General features: G+C 48.9%; 2 protein-coding genes across 5 annotated transcripts in view; one reads left to right on the top strand and one right to left on the bottom strand.

Moving 5' to 3' along the window:
• Positions 1-2,949: 2,949 nt before the first annotated feature.
• FAM181B (family with sequence similarity 181 member B) lies at positions 2,950-3,945 on the top strand (the record flags this gene model as incomplete). The annotated part of the gene is made up of 1 exon (XM_083855503.1): positions 2,950-3,945. One exon carries the CDS (start codon positions 2,950-2,952, stop codon positions 3,943-3,945), a length of 996 nt encoding a protein of 331 aa, XP_083711629.1.
• Positions 3,946-9,010: 5,065 nt separating this feature from the next.
• ME3 (malic enzyme 3) overlaps positions 9,011-16,328 on the bottom strand; it is a 120,675-nt gene continuing 113,357 nt past the window's right edge. For 3 of the 4 annotated variants that reach the window (XM_083883378.1, XM_083883380.1, XM_083883379.1), the window contains 5 exons: positions 15,593-15,698; positions 14,912-15,054; positions 13,901-14,074; positions 13,371-13,469; positions 11,509-12,582 (listed from right to left, as the gene is read on the bottom strand). In XM_083883378.1, the coding sequence (XP_083739504.1) occupies positions 12,421-12,582; positions 13,371-13,469; positions 13,901-14,074; positions 14,912-15,054; positions 15,593-15,698 (684 nt within the window). In that variant the 3' untranslated portion in view covers positions 11,509-12,420. Of the gene's footprint in view, positions 9,559-11,508; positions 12,583-13,370; positions 13,470-13,900; positions 14,075-14,911; positions 15,055-15,592; positions 15,699-16,328 lie in introns of those variants that run through there. The other variant, XR_014592465.1, reaches the window with a different exon arrangement.

The following is a 16,328-nucleotide window of genomic DNA, read 5'->3' as shown; positions in this document are numbered from 1 at the left end:
AGCATTAGTGATCAGGGCATGCCTCTACTCCCTTTGATTCTCAGGGTGACTGTGCCCTGGTTCTCAAAAAAAGCCAAGCTTGATGCCAAGGGTGTTACTCTCAGCCACCTTGGTTCAACCCCCAGAGGTGGCTGAGATGCTGCTCCCTATAACAAGCAAGAAAATGAACAAAACCAGATAAATTTCCTACACAAAAGTGGGCAAAAAATCAGCAGTAGAACCCCTGGAGCCCACTGTGTGCTCTCCTGTGGGATGGAGGTTTGGGGTGCTGGAAGCAATTCTGCAGCCACTTCACTCACTTCAGTCTGTTGGGGGCAAAGTGGAGAGAAAAGGACATCTGGTCCAAAATTTTGCCCAGGGTTGGGGCTATTTTGTGGGTCTAATCCCAGCATTTCCTGGATATTAAACTTTGCTAGTGAGCTGAGGTGGATAGCTGGGCCTGCGAGTCACCACAAGTGGGCTGAGCATCAGCATCCTGAAAGAGCACAAGCAGAAGACAAGCAGGCTCATACAGCTGCTGGAAAAGAGAGATGTTTTGCAGGAATAACCAAACTGCTATTTCCTTGGAAAAAAAAAATCAAGTTTCTTTACAAGTTGTTGACATCATGTGGCTTAGCAAATTTCCCTCCAGGCATTGCCCAACTTGGGGTAATCAGCTCTGCCTGAGAGAACACAGAGAATAAGCATGTTTAATGCAATTATGAAGGCTTTCTAAATCTCCAGATCTGGTTGAGAATATGTAAATTTGGCTGCTTAGCACAACTGAATGCAAACTTTCCTTTGCATGCCTGACAATTGTTTTAATACTCTCCAAGTTTTAGGAGGTAATAAAGTCTCCCGCTAAACCGTAGCTGAGCTCTCAAAGCTGTTTAATTGAATGAATTCAGCCTTACAGAAGAGAAGCTGGGGCTTTCAGTTCTTTTTTTTTTTATGTGAGCCACCGGATATTTAGCCACTCTGCATATAATACCACCCAGACTCATTAACAAACCCTTTAGACAAGCCATGGAATATTGCTGCTACGATGCTGAAGCAGATACTAATCTGAGGACAACTCTGTTGCTGCTCTATTTGAATAATTTTGTGTTGCTCAGATAAGGAGCAGTCTCAGACCGTCTGCAGAGCTCATGAAGGATAGTGACCCCTGTTCTCTGGACCCATGTGCAGTTCAAAGTGGCCCTAAGGGATGCAAAACTACCTAGTGGAGCATACAGGGGATGTATATGTTATTCTTTACATTTCCCCATCAATAAGGGAGCTTGAAGCAGGCTGCAAAGCTTGACAGGGTTTGACAGGGCCTGAGGGTAGCAGCTCGGGTGGCTAATCCCTGTCAGTTGTATTCGAGCTAAGTAGTTTAAATCCACCTTCTATGTAGATGTACTCATTCTGACACGGAGAGATACATAAACTTCCCATAGCCCTCTGCCTACCAGGGGTTTTTTTGCTTCAATTACACAGTTGCACTCAGGGCAATTCCCCAACTCTGGGAGGCTCCAGCTAAGCAAGTTTTGCAAAAGGAGATGTGGTCCAGCTGGGTCAGCACCAGAGCCAAGGCTGAGCCTGGGACTGTGAGGTTCTGCCTGCAGCTGGGACCCTGCTGAGATCTGCAGAAATGCTGGTGAGAGATCAAGAAAATCAGCATTCTTGTTTTGTAGAGGATATTGAGCCTTCTTTTCTTCTCATGAAATATGTGCTTTCTCCTCTTTTCTCCTTGCAATACTTGCTTTGCATTCGACAAGTGTTTCAAACCACTGTGAGGTGAATTTGGCTGGTTTTTCTGTTTTACCACTAATTACAGTCCTAGGAGCCTGTCTCACTTTCCTTCTGCAGTTTTGCTTTCTGTTTTTCCTTCCAATACAAAACTGCTGCATTTCTAATGAATTGATGCAGACCATGAAAACCCACTTTTATTTAATTCCAAATCAGATATGGATCTTCATTGAAATTTGGACATATAAAATCACTGAACATAAATATGGAGCTGGGTTGAGGGTTGTTCTGCATCAATGTGAGACTTTTTTGAAGGCAAATTGAAATACCTTTTCCCCATAAAAAAGACAAAATAGTTCCTTGAGGAGCTGTTACCAGTACTTTAAGTAGCCACTTCAGTAACTTTCCTACCTTCTGTATGGAAGATTTATACTTCACTAAATCCATGCACCACCACAAGCAAGGCAGTCTAGTGGAAGGTGTCCCTGCCCACTGTAGGTGAGTTGGAGTAGATGATCTTTGAAGTTCCTTTAATCCAAACCCACGGGGGCTCTGTGACTACATGATTCTGTGGTTTTAACTCCATGCACCCCAGTCATTTGGAATCTCTACTGGACCACAGCTCTGGATTTCCTAAGGACTTGACCAGACAGAGAATATGCTACGTAATGCGCATAGCAATTAGCTTGGGGAAAAGCATCCTTTACAAGTCAATTTAAGTGTGTGTATCCTGGGGCTGTCAGAGCAGGAGCACGTCCCCTGCCCTTGCACCCAGAGCCCTGCGAACGCCAGGCCTGGAACAGGTTTTCTGCCAGCTGAGCAGCTGCAGGAGGGGGGACAAGACCGATGGGGTCTGAAGGATGCGGCGCATCTGCTCTGGGTGCCTGTCTATGTTCGGCCAGGGGATGCCCGTGCACCTGTCCCGGGGTGGGTGCTACACCTGTCCCGCGGGGCCGCCTCTCTGTCCGGGCCGGGTGTGTCCCAGCCCCGGGGGTGATGCTCCTCCCGTCCCGCCCCGCGATGTTCCCGCCCGGGCCGGTGGTGGGTGGGTGCAGCCAGCCCGGCCCCCGGGCTCCCGGCAGGAAGGCGGGGAGGGCTGGGGCCGGCCCCGCTCTGAGCCCTCCTCCTCCTCCTCCTCCTTCCCCGCCCGCCGCCTTTTCCCCGGAGCCGCTGCCGTGTCCCGGCGGGCGCATCCCGGCGGAGCCTGCGGGGACTCGGGGGCGGCGTTCGCCGCCGGCCATGGCCGTGCCCGCCGCGCTGCTCAGCCCCCACCACCTGCTCTCCTTCTGCTTCCCCGCGGCCGGCGGGCTGCTGGGCTATGCCGACCTGGAGAAGGGCTACCAGGGCGGCGGCGGCGACGCGGGGGACTTTAGAGAAGCCACCCGGGACTTGCTGAGCTTCATCGACTCGGCTTCCAGCAACATCAAGCTGGCGCTGGACCGGCCGGTGAAGTCGCGGCGGAAGGTGAACCACAGGAAATACCTGCAGAAGCAGATCAAGCGCTGCACCGGCATCATCGCCGCCGCCTCCGCCTCCGCCGCTCCTCCCGCCTGCCCCGCCCGGCCCGCGCCGCGCCGGGAGCCCGCGCAGGGGGCCGGCAGCAGCCTGCAGAGCCGGAGCCTGGCCGCGCTCTTCGGCTCCCTGCCGCGGGGCCGGGGCGCGGCCGAGCCCGGGGCGGGCGGCCCGCGGAAGGTGCCGCTGCGGGACCGCAACCTGCCGCCCTCCTTCTTCACCGAGCCCGCGCTGCCCGGGCCCGCCGCCCGCGGGCCGCCCGCCAAGGAGCCCGAGAAGGGCGGCGGGTCCGGGCCCGGGGAGGCCGCCGAGTTCCTGGAGCTGCTGTGCCCCGAGTACGGCGCGCTGCCGATGCCCGAGCCCCCCGGCCCCGCCGACGCCTTCGGGGGCCGCCCGCCCGCCGAGCCGGGGCTGGAGCACGGGCTGTACGAGCTGGGGCCGCCCGCCGGGCCGCACCCGCTGCTGGGCGGGCTGCTGTACCCCGAGCCGCCCTGGAGCCCCGCCGCGCCCTGCAGCCCGCCCCGCAAAGCGCCCCCCGAGCCGCTGCGCCCGCTCTTCCCCGGCGCCGCCGACACCCTGCCCGGCAGCGGCGGCATCAGCGAGGAGCCCGGCGGGCACCTCCCCGCGGGGTTCGCCCCCTTCTTCCCCGAGTGCCCCCTGCCCCCGCCGCAGCCGCACTACGAGTACGGCGGGTTCACCCGCGGGGCCTTCCCCGGGCTGTAGGGCGGCTGTAGGGGGAGCGGAGCCCGGGGCAGCACGGGGAGAGAGCCCCGCACCCCAAACCGCGGCCACAGCCCCGCAGGATTCGCCCTTGTGCACTGCCAGACTGCTCCTCCTGCGGCCGGGGCGACGCTGCGAATAAAGTGTGAAACTTTGGGTTTCTTCAGGTGTTTTTGTAGCGGCCGGCGCCCCCCTTTCTAAGGTCCTCCTTCCTCCGGGGCCAGGGCTCGGCTGGCTTAGGCAGACGCGTTGCTGTTGTTACCTGCAGGCGACGTGGGGACCGCTCGTCAGTGATTTCAGTCTAAACCTAAAGCTCACGTCAACGCTCGAGGTGCGTTTAGCATTTTCCCCAGGCTCACGTTTGTCACAAGCGCCGGCAGGTGCTCGGCTTGAGGACACAAAGGCAAGAAAGTGAAGCAAAATTAAAAATGCTGCTACCAAAACTCGGTGTCCTGAGATTTTAACAGCGTCTTTTGCAGGATCTTGCAAAACGGCGATTTACAGCGGTTCGTAAGTTAATTGATGGTGTAAATTCGGGACAAAAATGTACTGTAGCCACTGCGGCCGTGTGATTCCTACAGACTGCTGGATTTCCTCCAGGAATGTGTCAAAGCTCAGAAAGCGACGCGGCTCCGTCTCATTGTGTACAGGAGATTATTTGATAATCATTTAAGTTATGTAAAAGAGTCTATGATAGGTCCTATAAAAATAAAGCTGCACAATAGATCCGGGCTGTGTGGTTGTTGCTGCTGCCGAGGCGCCGCGTTCAGGGGCTTTCACCTCCATCCTCTGTAAGGCTTTCTTGGCAGGACTTGAGACAGGCAGCGGGTTTTGTCTTCTCTAAACCTTTTGAAATGCTGTATTTTATCCACAGCGACCCGTGCTTGTTTAGCCTTCATTTGTACAGTCCGTTTCTGTAACTTAGGAGAAAGAAAGGAGCGATAATACGCTACAAAGTCAAGGGATGAAAATTGTTACAGTTATGAAAACAGATCAAAATAGTCGGAGGTTTCCTATTGAGATGCAAGTTTTCAAAGGCAATCCCGCAGTCTGGCTCCCTGCCAGCCCCAAGTGGATTGTTTGTTTTTTAAACGGGATCCACATAGGGATCAGCCTGGGGTTTTATCCTCGGTGGTGATAAATCCTTGTGCCTTCTGTGTTTTAAAAGATAATGTGAAAGGTAAAGCAATTTTTTTTCATTCTTCAACCTGTGTGATTTAACTTGTCAGAGATTTGGGGTCAGCGTGCTGCAAAGTGTGGAGAGCTGCAAGAAAATCTTTTGGAAATAAAACGAGATAATTTGTTTTGGCAAATGTTTTAATTTTATATTTAATAGCAGGAGCTGTAACTGCTGCCTCCTCTTTCCTCCCCGCAAGGTGTCCAAGGTCTCCACAAGCTGTACAGAAAGGAACAGCCATGGATGAATGTCCACAACACTCCAGCATCTGATAGCTGGGTGCTGTTGAGGACATACACTTTTCAAGAACAATTTTGCAGGAGTTTATTTCACAGCTTCTTGAGAGCCTGTATTGGGATCAATGGGCAGCCTTTCCAGCCAAGGTAGCTACAAATTAGGTTAATCCTGCCCTGCTGCTGGTTTTGATGATGGGACAATGTTCTGCTCTGTAAGCTCTGTCCTGCTTCTTCACTTTGGCAAACCTCTCGGTTTGCATTAGTGAGCTGCACGCTGCCAGCTCCCAGCAGAGCCTGCATCTGAGACTACCTGGGCAAGTGTGGGGGTTATTTCAGGTGGAGATGTATTATCTGTTTGTTTAGCTCCTACTTCAAGCATGTGAATTTGTAGCACATCTTGACAGCTGCTCAGAATATTTCATTATGATGATACTGTGCTAATAATCTCAGTGCCCACTTTCCTCCCTTGAGCTGTGCACCTAAGATTTGTTTTCAGCAGGCCAGTCAAATGATGGGGGAGCTGATAATGTAGTGGTCTCTGCTAAGGAACAAACCCACCTTTTTTAGGATTTATCTCATAAGCTCAGTAGGCAAGTGTGAATTAACTGGGGATCTAATCCTGAAGACTTTATAGTCTATCCTGTCAGCTGTATCACAGGTTTTGGTCAGCTGTATCACAGGTGTCAGATTTTGCTCAGAAGAAGTCAAAAAGAGGTTTTCAGGAATTGGTTCTGGGATCGACATTGCAAACCAGAATAGTCTGGTTGCCTACAGATCTCACCTTTTTATTTCAAGTAGCCCTGAAGGGCCACAAATCTGACCAGCTGGTGGTTTTTCTTCATTTGGTGCCCTGCTGCCTTGTAGATGGTGACCTGTGGTGCTCAGAAGCTGAGCATCAATCCTTCTTGGGTTAGACTGTCTAAAAGCAGTGGGAGAAGCAGCTCTGTGGGTGCCAGCAGAGCTCGGCTGATCCAAGGCTGGGGTGGCAGCCCATTCCCAGTGCTGCCAGGTTGGGAGACCTCTTTGTGGGCTTGCAAGAACTTTGGATCAGGCTCTGAGAATCAAGCTGACTGAGCAGCAGCTTCAGAAATCTCTTCAGCTTTAGCCTCCATCCTGCTATAGTTCCTTAAGGGGGATGTTCAGATTATAGAAGCTTGCACTGAAAGAAAAAAAAATCTAGAAATCAGTGTTCGAAGTACGGCTACATTGCTGCTAGAGGATGTATTTGTATTTGAGGGAGGACCTGGCATGAGAAGTCTGATAAGCCTGGAAAGGAGTGAACAACAGCTTTTCCCACAACACAGAGCAAACAAAGAACTTCTGTGTAACTCCTGAGGAGCGCTGGAGCCCCTCTCCACGCTGTGGAGGCAGTGAGGGCACCTGAACAGGCCAGGGGTTGCCATCTAGTGAGGCTGCATCTCTCATCTCCTTTGTGCATGTGTGGGCTCTTTTTGTTGGTTTGTTTCCCCCAGCTTGAATAGTGCAGGCACTGAAAACATCACCTAACAGTCTCGTTTAGAAACACCCTTAGGGAATTGTTTTCTTCTCTGAAACACTGAAGATCATCATCTTAAGCATCTGCAAGAATAAAAGCTTTTGTAATTGAGCAAGATATTTTGGTTTTTTGGATGCACTTTTATAAGGAGTCTGTCCCTCAGGACTAAAGCTGATTCTTTTCAGCTTTTCTGTCTTAAAAGAAGTGTGTCCCTTTGAAAGGAAATGGGTTCTGTTTGGTTGGATCGAGGTCAGACTACCAAACTATTTCATTTTACAAAGCCTGCACTGAGTTCCTCAGATACACTAAACTTCATTTTATTGCTGATGTGTTTTATACATATTGCCTGATATTACTGGGGCCTTTGATGGGAAAGCATACATGTGTCAATAATTTTCATATATAGTCAAAGATGATAAAGGGGAATGACCAGAACCCTTGCTTCTCATTTTAAATTAGGGAATCTTAACCTTTCCTTAATGGTGATTTACTGACAAATAAGTAAAGGTTCACCATGGATAATTAATACTGTGCCTCAGTGTTTTGTGACTTAAATGGTCTGGGCCTATTCCAAAGCCACTTTCAGAAAGCAGAAAGATTTCTTTTTTTTTAAAGTGTTTTGAAACAGACTCATTAACTATTTCATGGCCTGAGCTTGGGAAGGCTCTAGTGCAGCCTGGCCATTGATGATGAGTCATCTTCGTTGAGCTTACATAGTTGATCAAAGTGTTAGTGAAAAAGATAGAGAAATTTATTGTAAACTCTTTTTATTTTCTGACTTTCTAAATAAACTGCTTTTGGCAACAGTGCAAAAACTGAAGGTCATTTGCACTTATTGGCAACAGAAGGAAAAAGGTGGTGGAGCAATTCCATAGAGATGTGCAAGAAATTCAGATGAGACTGCGGGAGGTCAAGCCTATAAGCCTGACTATATGAAGTGAGAGCTGGGAATGCATTTAGGATAACTTTGTGTCAGCCAAAGAGGCTGGTGAACATTTCCTTAAAATCCAATGGTGTTTGTAAGGCATATGAATATATACAGCCAAAATTAGAGTGTATTATGAGGAGTGCTCTCTCCCCAGTTTTGTGTGGGTGAAGGTTGGCAGGAGACTGCTGAAAGATGATGAATGATGAAGGTGTTTTATAATATTTTTCAATACCTCACTGTAACCCTGATATCCCCTCCCTTGCTGGTAAGGAACCAGCCTGCAGGTTTTTAGGCTTTTGTGCTTTTTGAGCCCTCTTCATATGAAATGTAAATGTACTGTCAAGGCCTTATCTTTAAGGTTGTTACAACCTACGGTTGTCCAGAGATCACAGCCTTAATGTCACTGCATTGCTGTCAGTGGAATGTATTTTTAAGTACTTGAATTGGCCAGTGTGGGATTTAAGGAGTAGGCAGCATTTCCCAAATGATCCTTCACCTTTCCTTGTCTGAAATGGGGGAATCACATCTTATACAACCTCTGTCACCCTCCCAGAGGCAGCTAAAGCTGCACCATTTGCCCTGTGCTCCCTCCAGGTATTCCCAACAACATTGGGCATATAGATGTGGACTGGTCTGTACTGAGGGAGGGAGAGAGGAGAGGATTCAGGATTTGTAGTAACAGGTTCTGCTGCTCCTGTTAGTGCATGTTTTGTGTGCTAGGATGTCTCCTGGTGGGCATTTTAGACTGCTTCAGTCTTAGCAGCTAATTGTAATTAATTCAGGGCTCTGGTGAACAAATTCTGGCAGATCCTGCTGTGCCAGATGAGAGGTGACTGTCTCCATTTTCTGCCCTGACTGTTTGCTGTAGGTGCCATCCCTTAGCTCTGTGCTGAAGGGAATTGTATGTGTGCCTCTGTTACTACAGCCCGTGATCAGTGCCCAAGGGCATCCTGAAGGAGGGTTTGGAGTGAAGTGGGGGCAGTTTGGCTTAGCGCAGGAATGGCTGGAGCTCAGCTCAGCCATTTCAGCCACAGCTAAGTGATGCAAATCTGCTGTCAGACTGGGAGTGAGTTAAACCTAAAACACTGGGTGACAAATCACTTTACTGCTAGCTGTAGATGGGGAATACAGATGGCTCTCTCTTGGAGAAGCTGGGCATAATTGTTGCTAATTTTATTTTTGTTCAGCTTCATAAAAGATAGAGGCCCACAGCATCAACCCTTTGTACCCCACAGTGGTGAAAGCTCAGTGAACAATTTTTAATTTGATGTTGCCACAATACCCTTCAAACAGAAGACTCCTGCCTGAGAAGCTGCTGGACCAAGGATGGTGTCACAAGAGAGGTGGTGGGCAGATTTTGTCCCTTTTTTTTTTTAACTGTAGAATGTGATACCGGCTCTTCTGTACCACAGGGTAAAGGAGAAATTTATAGGGACTGATCCCCATGACTCATTTCAATGATGTAGCAGACATGACCCTTTCTGTCTTCTAAACCTCATAGTGAAGAGCTTCTGCTTGTGCTTGAGCTTGTGCTGAGTGTGCTCAGAACTCTACTCTGGGTTCAGGTGGACACAACACTCCAGGGTGGCATTGAGAGCTGTCCTGGACCCTTAGCATGACATTCTTATTTCCTTCTCTTCTCATCTCTCTTCGATGTGTTCAGCTCCCAAGCTCACCAGAATGTTTCTTTGGGTATTGAGGCTGAGCACCCTGAAAGGTGATGGAGGTTCACAGTCAGTCTGTGAGATTTCTGGACATCTCAGTGATTTTCCAGACCAATCTGCAGGAGTTACAGATTAAACAACATTTAGTGCTCTGACTGCTAACTGTATGAGTTGAGCTGGACTCTGGCAGATCTTGTTTCAGCAATACCAGCAGTGTTACAGTTCTGTGATCAAATTCCCTCCCATGCCAGCAGTCTCTTCCCTGCCAGAGGTTTGTCAGCTAGATTTGTTAAGTCTGAAGTAAACAGCTCAGTTATTCTCAAGATACAAAAAGCAGAGATCAGAGGGGTAAAACTGCGTATGAAGTTTAAATGAGGAGAAATTCCATCCTTCTACCACCATTTTCATCAGTGGATAACTAATAAGGAATCTTTTGCATGGAAACACCTCACAGTAGAACTGGGCTTCAAATAACAGCTATAATTGCTTCTGTGCACTCCAATAATTACATATAAATCAATTACCACCATTTTAGGTATTTGAACAGCTCGCTCTATGAAGAAAAACCTTTCTTTCCTGTTTAATAGCCAGACCTTTAGCTTCTTTGTTTACCCACATATCTGGGACAAATGATTCAAGCTCAGTCATTAATTAGTGATTTTATCAAGATTTTCCTTTCAGCATGGAAAGGTCATCACACTCTTGAAGTGCCAGCAAAACAAATGTCTCCCATTTGCACATGAAGTCAGGGCTTGTGAGGAAGGAGCCTCAGAACATGACTTAAAGGGTAGAGGCTTAATTTGGGGTGGCTACTTCTAAGAACACGCCTGGTGTTCCTAATAAAAATGTGATGGCCAGACATCCTGACTTTTTTCCTAAAGTCTGTGATTAATACTTTTTTATGGCTTAGGTGACCCTTAACACCTAGAGCCAGCTGACAGAACAGCAGGCACAGGGGCTGAAGTAGAAAGTCAGGCCAGAGGAGGATGGCCCTGACTTCAATATAATTTATTTTTATTGTATTGACCAGAGCCCCTTGGGTTGTCAGAGCCACATGCTGGTTCCTGGATGCTCCTGGAGATAAGCCAGTGATACAGCCTGGGGCAACTGCAAGCAATGTGCTGTCTTGGCCAATAGATGGGCCCTGCCAGGGGAGGAAGAACAAGGACAAATGCTACCTGGCTAATCCAGACCAACTGGAATTATAAATATTGGATAACTATTTATTTATAAATATTTATTTTATTATTTATAAGTATTTATTGGTTTAATTATAAATGAACAACTGGATGAAATTTTCTTTAATAAGAGGAGAGACATGAGTCTCCTCATGTCTCATGCCCTCAGGCAAAGAGAAGTGAAGGTTTTTTCCCCGGCAGACGTAATTCAGATACCAGGAAATTGCTAGGCTTAGCATCATGTTTGGATGACACAATAATCCCTTCTGAGCTTGAAATAGGTATTAATACTGCCACATTATTATCTGTATTGATATACTTTTCTTGTGTTTATGCTAGTTATATCACTGGTTTCAAATTACCTCATTTTTCAAAGGAAGGAAAAAAGAACAAATTAAGAATAGAGACTTTGCCTGATGCTGAGAGAAAAACTGAGAGCAGAGAAATCCAAAATGAGCTGCTAGAAAGATCCTTGCTTTAAATTAGAAAACAAAACACAGCAGCTAGAAGTCCCACACTATGCAATTTGAGCTTTTTCTACACCAGTTTAGCCTCTTTACTAGTTGCCGTTCCTTGCAGGGCAGACACCCAGCAACTCCAACTCCAGTAAGTATTTCTTCTGCGTGAGACTTTTCTTGTACAAGACTGGACAAGAAAAGACTATTCACTGCTGCTGGACCTTCTCCGCTGGGGAAAAGCTGTGCACAGAAGTCCTCTGCAGCCCTCAAGTGGTTCCTTTTGAGTCCTGCACGGAACTCGCAGAGCAGGCATAAAAGGCTCCCATAAAAGGCTCCCACCCACCTTGCTGTGCTTCCCCGAGCTCCACTTTCCCTTCAGCCCCACCAGCGCAGGGAGTGTGTGCTGGAAGAGTTGCCAGCAATCCCTCTGTACTTTCCCAGTTATGAACAGGAGCACCCATCCTGCTGGGATAACATTGGGTGAAGTGTGATAATGTCACAAGGCTGGGGGAGGCCTCCCTGGAACTCTGTGACACAGAGAGACTCCCAGGGGAGCCCTTGGCTGGAGGCAGTGCTTCCTTAGCAGTGTCCATCAGGAGCTGCACCAGTGTGATGGCTGGCTGTGGTTTTGGGGGTGTCCTGGTCTCTGGCTTGGCTGTCCCTGATGTCTCCCTTCACTCTTGTTCTCTTGAAGGATCACCTGAATTGAGGAGGGGAGGGGGTCTGTTGTCCCCACAGGGCTGATGGAGGTTTTGGGGTGTGTTTCCATGGGTGTGGCAGATGACAGTGCCAGGTTGTGTGACCCATGCACCATTTTAGGTTGGTTGAGACTCCCCAACCATCAGGGACTTCAGAAGGAGACAAGAGCAGTGCTTCCCAAGTGTCCAACTCTACCAGGGCAATGCACACACTTCCCATTGACCTTCAGAGAACTACAGGCAAACTGTGGCTGTCATGTGTGAGGGATGGCCATGTGGATTCGAGCTTCCTATGGGCACTCCCAATAGCAGTGGGATTCTGTGCCTCTGAGGTGGCCCAGGTAGCTTATCCCAAGGCAGCTGAGAGCAGGCAGGATGTCAAGCAGTCAGCAATCAGCAGTGCTGACTGGCTGGGATGGGCTGCAGCCAGTCTGTCTCTCTCCTTAAAGTACCCATTTGCCCACCCTGGACTCCATTTTATTCCCTAATTACATACTCCCCCAGACAAAAATCAGTGGCAAGTAAAAAAACTACTTGGACTCATTTACTTTTACCATTCTGCAAGCCTGGAGGTGAGTTATATCAGCAATGACATGAACCACAGGAACCGATAGCAAAAATGAGAGAACAGTTCTCACGAAACATTATACTTTTTGGGTATACATGGCTGCAGGGGGCCACCTGTAATCATCAAAAACAAATGAATCGTAGTCAGAGTTGTATATGTGCTGTTTCACAAAGGTTTCCTTGTCTGCTGGCTCGGGGTACCAAGAAGCAAGGCCTTGCTTGTAGGCCCAGTCAACAATCTGCAAATAAAGATGAGCAAAATGAGCTGCTGAAACAATGCTGGCACATTATGAAGTTGAAACCAACTGCAGTTTGGCCCTGTCTGTGTTTTCCCTCTTTCCTCCTCTCAGAATTGTGCAGATTTTTGCTTTTTTCTCTTTGTGAGTCAGCTGCACTTCACCCTCAGCTGGGTGAGGGAATGTGGCTGGTAAGAAATCACCCCCTGCCCTGGCAGGGGGATTGGGGTGTGCAGGTGGAGAAGGAGAGTAGCCCTTTGGCCAGCTCTGTCCATACCCCTAAGCTCCTCGGCTACACTCTGCATCCATCAGTAGCCCTGAGCAGGCCAAGGGGATTCTCAGTGGGTGTCTCTGAATTACAGATCTGGGCACCAAACCCATAATTAGACAAGTCCCGATCTGGAATAGTATTTATGTAATTAGGTCCCTACTAAATACGGAAGAAAAGGTTGCAAAATAGCAATTTGGAACCTAAAACCTTTTGGCAACTTGAGTCATGTTTGAATTTGACTCTAAACCTCATTTTTTTAAGTGCTGAAGACTCACAGCTTCAAGCAATAAAACAGAGCTTTGTGAGCTGTGAGGCACCCAGACTCAGAATGTATTTTTCACATTTGGGTTTTACTGATGGAAGAAATCAAAGCAGTAATTATGGCCAGAAGAATTCCTAAGAACGGTTGCTTTAGACTTTAGAATAAACTGAATTAAAAAACACAAAACCCAAAAATAATTCCAGGGCAATTTCTGCCCTCCCTACCATGACAAGTGGAAATAAGAATGGAAATACTCACTTTCACAGCAATTTTGAGAGACACTTCTCTGATGCTGCCCAAGGGGGGATAAAGTCTTCCTTCTGCAAGATGCTGCTCTGTCACCTCAGCAGCAATAGTCTAGAAAGAGGAGGATGGTAGTTTTTAGGGATGGTCTCAAGCACATACCACATTCCCTCACATTACATGGTATGTGGCTGAAACCCCAGCAGTATTGAGGCTGGGACTAGTCCTGAGTGGGAACTTGTGACCTGTTCAAACACAGTGTGTACACATTTCATCACAGACTTCAGATGGAGTCAGAGTGGGAAAGTGCTGTGCTAGGGCAGGAGGTGTGGAGAAGGAGAACATTGTCATGGCTCCTGCACCTCTGTAGGTGTAAAGGAAGCATGAACTCTCCCTAAGCTGGGAGAAGGCTGCAGCGTTTTGCTGAGGCTGAGCCATTTCCCCTCCACACATTGTCCTGGGCCAGGTTCTGTAAAACACCTGAGGTAGATACATGTGCCCCTTATAATCTTTTTTACAGTATCAGTTAAATGTCAGTTGGAAACCTCTGCTGTGATGAGGAAGATTTCATCAGGGATGTGCCGAACCCTGCAGGCAGTGACTCCCAGTGCCACTCCTGGGAAGACGTAGGCGTTGTTTCCTTGGCCAGGGAAGAAGGTCTGTCCACTGGGCAGGGTAACCTTTGGGAATGGACTTCCACTTGCAAATATTCCCCGGCCCTGATCAAAGAGAAAGAAAAAGCCATTCCAATTCGGAAGAGGAGTCTTGTATTTCTGCTGCTCATCATGACCTGTGCTTAGGGGACACTGGTGACAAAGCTGCCAAACCTCAGTCAGCAGAGGCATCTCCACCAAAGCCACCTCCAGCTGACTCTTTGGGAGGACTCACCCTGACAGAGCCATGATCAGGGCCATGGAAAGGGCCACTAAGCACTGAGCATGTGTTTGTACTGCAAGTGCTCTGATCTTGCTGAGGAGTCTTTCTACCTCTCTATCAACCATCTATGAGGTGTGAAGAGAGTCATGTGGGTTATGGGTCTGGGGCTGTGTGATTGCTCTGGCCATGGGTGGTGGGGAAGGCAAAGGAAAGAGTGAGACAAGGGCTCCTACCTCAAGGCAAGTCAATCCACATGACTGTAATTCTTCAGTGACATTGGGACTAAGTTGGGTGATGAAATAGTTACATAAACAACTAGGTTGGCATAACACAGGGGACAGAAACTGGAGAGGATGGGACATCTCAGACAGCTGTGGGTGAATGAGGCAAGCACTTTCTTTAGAGGATCACAAAGTAATAGGGACCCAAATTCTTGCTAACAGCAAGGTCAGCAATGAAATCAGACCAGGCTGCTCAGGGCTTTTCCCAGCACAAAGACAGAGACTACATGAGCCATCTTGGCCCTGCGCCCTGCTCCACCTCCTGACCCTCCTCACAGCCTGAGAGTTTTTCTTTACCGAATGTCTCTTATTTCAATTTGTGCGGGCTGTCACTGGTTTGGCAGCAGGGCCCGCTGTACCCGGTGTCCCGGGTACCACGCCCTGTGTACCAGCCCGTACCTGGGTGAGGCGGTAGCACTGCTCCGCCGTACACTCCGCTTTGCTCGTGGGGTTGCTCAGGGCAAACACGATGGGCCTCTCATTGAAGGCTGCCATGTCTGACAGCAGCTTCTCCGTGAAAGCGCCTGCGACAGCCGCCACACCTGGAACAGCAAGAGCACAGTGAGTGGCTTCCCACTGCCCCACCTCAGTGCATGGGATGCTCCCTCTGGGAATGGTGAATGAGCGGTGGGAGGGAACCAGCTCCATCTCTGGAGATGCAGGTGGCGATGTTACTTTCTCATATGACAGTGACATTAAAAGCCCTCTGCTCCTCCAGGCAGAGTGGGCACCAGTGCTTTGGCCAGCCTGACTGCAGCACTCTGACTCCCAAAGACCTTCCTGAGGTGCCTGTTGTCATCCTCGTCCTGCCCAGCGTGACAGGGCCAAGTTTGTTGTTTAACCCCAGATCCTGCACCTCCCTCTACAGCTCTGTCTGAAAGAACTCCTACAGCTCCAAAAGTGAGGAAGCCTGTGCCCCATAGTTAATGCAAAAGGATATGGAGAACTCAACCGACAAAATGGGGGTGAAAAAAGCTCATTTTGTTTTGAGTAAGAGAACAAAAGGAGACTCTGGAAGAAAGACAGAAACTCTCCTAAGACTTGAATTGACATGAAAAGGTCATTTGAAGTGAACTCTACCTATAACTGCTGTAGGCTTCACTTTCTGCACAACCTCTTCCAGTGTGTTCACACTGGGATGGTCCTGAGCAAACATTTCTTTCTCGTGGTTCAGGTGGCTCCTGCCCTGTGAGGAAAAAGGAGTCAAACTTTGGTCTGTTGACAGAAGGTGGGGACATAAAACAATAACTCATCTTCAGCTCATTTCATCTCTCAGCCCTTTACCTAAAGCAGATTCCACATAGCAGGACCTCAGCATCAGCCAGTCAGGCATTGAGTGGTTGGTATAATGTCTCACTGGGCTGGCCCCTGCTCCTCTCACCCACCAAAGTACATTGACTGTGTGGAGGAAGGACCTGGCTACCATTCACTTGTACATAAAGCACAAGTCTCCTCCAGTCTGAGGAGGGACAAGGGCAGAGGCCCTGGGGACACAGGGAGTGCAGAATGGAGCTGGGCCAGGCTGGGTCACCAAGCAAGGCACAGTTTTGCTGTGATAATACCCCATATGATGTGCAAGACTTCCAGCACTGCTTGAGGCCATGGCCAACAGAGTGTCCTTCCACTTTAGAGGCCCAGCCTGAAGTGTTGCCTTTAGGGCAGCCAGTGCTGCTGGCACACTTGTCACCATGAGACCTCGTCCTCTGAAAGCAGGAGCAGCAATGCTGACACCAATAAAACTGCAGCCTTTACTTCATGGCTGAGCAGGGGTCCAAGGTATCTGCCTGCTCTGGCCTCTCTAGCTGGCAATGGATGG

The sequence above is a fragment of the Zosterops lateralis genome (assembly GCF_965231275.1).
Source record: "Zosterops lateralis genome assembly, chromosome: 2".
NCBI classification, from domain to species: domain Eukaryota; kingdom Metazoa; phylum Chordata; class Aves; order Passeriformes; family Zosteropidae; genus Zosterops; species Zosterops lateralis.
The sequence above is the reverse complement of the archived record's forward strand: the minus strand, read 5'-3'. Positions and strand labels throughout refer to the sequence as shown.